The 1780-nt window shown below is 26.6% G+C and overlaps 1 protein-coding gene across 1 annotated transcript in view; it reads right to left on the bottom strand.

Moving 5' to 3' along the window:
• The window catches only part of LOC104700109, a gene marked incomplete in the record, with an annotated part of 3044 nt that extends 2352 nt beyond the window's left edge, over positions 1-692 (bottom strand). The window contains 1 exon segment of the mRNA XM_019229027.1: positions 127-692. Coding sequence (XP_019084572.1) covers positions 127-565 — 439 coding nt within the window.

Below are 1780 nucleotides of genomic sequence, written 5' to 3'. Positions count from 1 at the left end.
AAAAAAAAAAAAAAGAAAAAAAAGTCAACTATATCAATGCAGTCTAAAATCCTTAATTGTTATGATTCCTATATCCAACTAAACAGGTAACGGTAAAAAAAAAACGAATTTGAGTTCTTTTTTTACCAGTGTTGAGTGACAAAGGGAAATCTGTCCAGCAACCAGGTCTGGTGGCGATTTTAATAGCAAAATCGACAACTTCTTCAGAAATCCCAGGAACTTGATCCAAACCCTCAACCTCAAACACAGATTGTTTACTACTTGTACTACTACTATTAGTTTCTCTTTTACTGGGAAAGTGGAGCAAATTAGATGCGAAATTGGTGAAATTTCCACGAATCTCAGCCAGATCGTTGCGGATCCCGACAAGTGCGAGCTGAGTTGGTGAATCAGATAAAACACGGCTTTCGTCTACTGAAGGAGCACAAGGAGGCGGTGCGAGGAAAGCTGCAACGCCGCGGAGTATGGAAGATAGATCCTCTTTGACACCGCCACGAGTCGTGGTCGGAGAGGTAGGTTTGGGATCATCATCATCATCGCCGCGAGATTTGAAGAGCCAAGACATTGTTTAACAAAGAAAATTGGGGTTTCAGGTTTGTGTCAATTTCTAAACCAACAAAAAAAAAACAAATTCTCTGGGTTACGAAAGAGAGAGAACGGTGCGTTTTCCAAGGTATCGATTATAAATCTAATCCTGAATATTTTGACATGACTATGGCTTGGTTCTTTTCTTTTTTATAAATGTTTATTATTAAATTTTTTATTTTTTAAATTGAAAGATAATTATATATGGAGTTTAAAAACAGTATACTGGTAAAAACCTCTATAAATTTATAACACAAAGATTTATCGTAACAGCTTTCTAGATAAAACACAAAGATTAACAAATAATAAATATTTTATCATTTAACAAACTTTAACAAACTTTTATGGATAATTATAGCACACACTTCATAAATTTCTAAAAATAGCAAAATTTAATACATTATAATATTTATAAATAATTTTTAGAATTTTTTTTTTATGATTGGGTTCTCAATTTCACATTTAATATATATAGTTTTAAGAGGTAAAGTTTAGTATTTGAATTTAGGGTTTTATTTTGAAATATAGTGCCATTTTTGAAACTTTAGAAATGTTCAGCTAAATTTGGAGGAAAAAAAATTTTGTGCTATTTTTAAGAATCTCTAAAATAATACTAAAAAAAAATTTATGGAAATAATATTAAAAATTCTTTAAAAATTAAATAGGCAAAAGTTATTGAATTAATATTAAAAAATACATAGAAACTTGAAAAATCTTATAAAATTAAACAAATAGAAAAGCCTAAAAGATCTTATATATATTGGAACAAAAGGAGTAAAATATAGTGATATTAATTATTCTATAGTGTAAATTAATAATTAGAGATATATATTTTAATTGTTTAAATTCTTGAAAATTATGAATTGAGAAAATTTTCGCAAAACAAGGTATGAACTTTATGTTTTTAAAATTGAATTTGTAATATTAAAAAAACATGAGTGACAATAAATTACAAATATTATAAACAAATTCACTTATATAAATGACATATTTATGAAAATATATGAATAATAATATAAGTTTTCGTATATTTAATAACCTTAAAATTAATAAAAATGAAAATGAAGCATATCTATAAATTGTAATCTTTGAAAAATATAGCTAATTTTATGATATGTTATAGAGTACTTTATATCATTATAGTTTGAAAATACAATATAACAATTGTTTTGTAGATATTAGATCTAAGAAAAAA

Source organism: Camelina sativa, chromosome 1 (genome assembly GCF_000633955.1).
Source record: "Camelina sativa cultivar DH55 chromosome 1, Cs, whole genome shotgun sequence".
Lineage (NCBI taxonomy): Eukaryota > Viridiplantae > Streptophyta > Magnoliopsida > Brassicales > Brassicaceae > Camelina > Camelina sativa.
The sequence above is the reverse complement of the archived record's forward strand: the minus strand, read 5'-3'. Positions and strand labels throughout refer to the sequence as shown.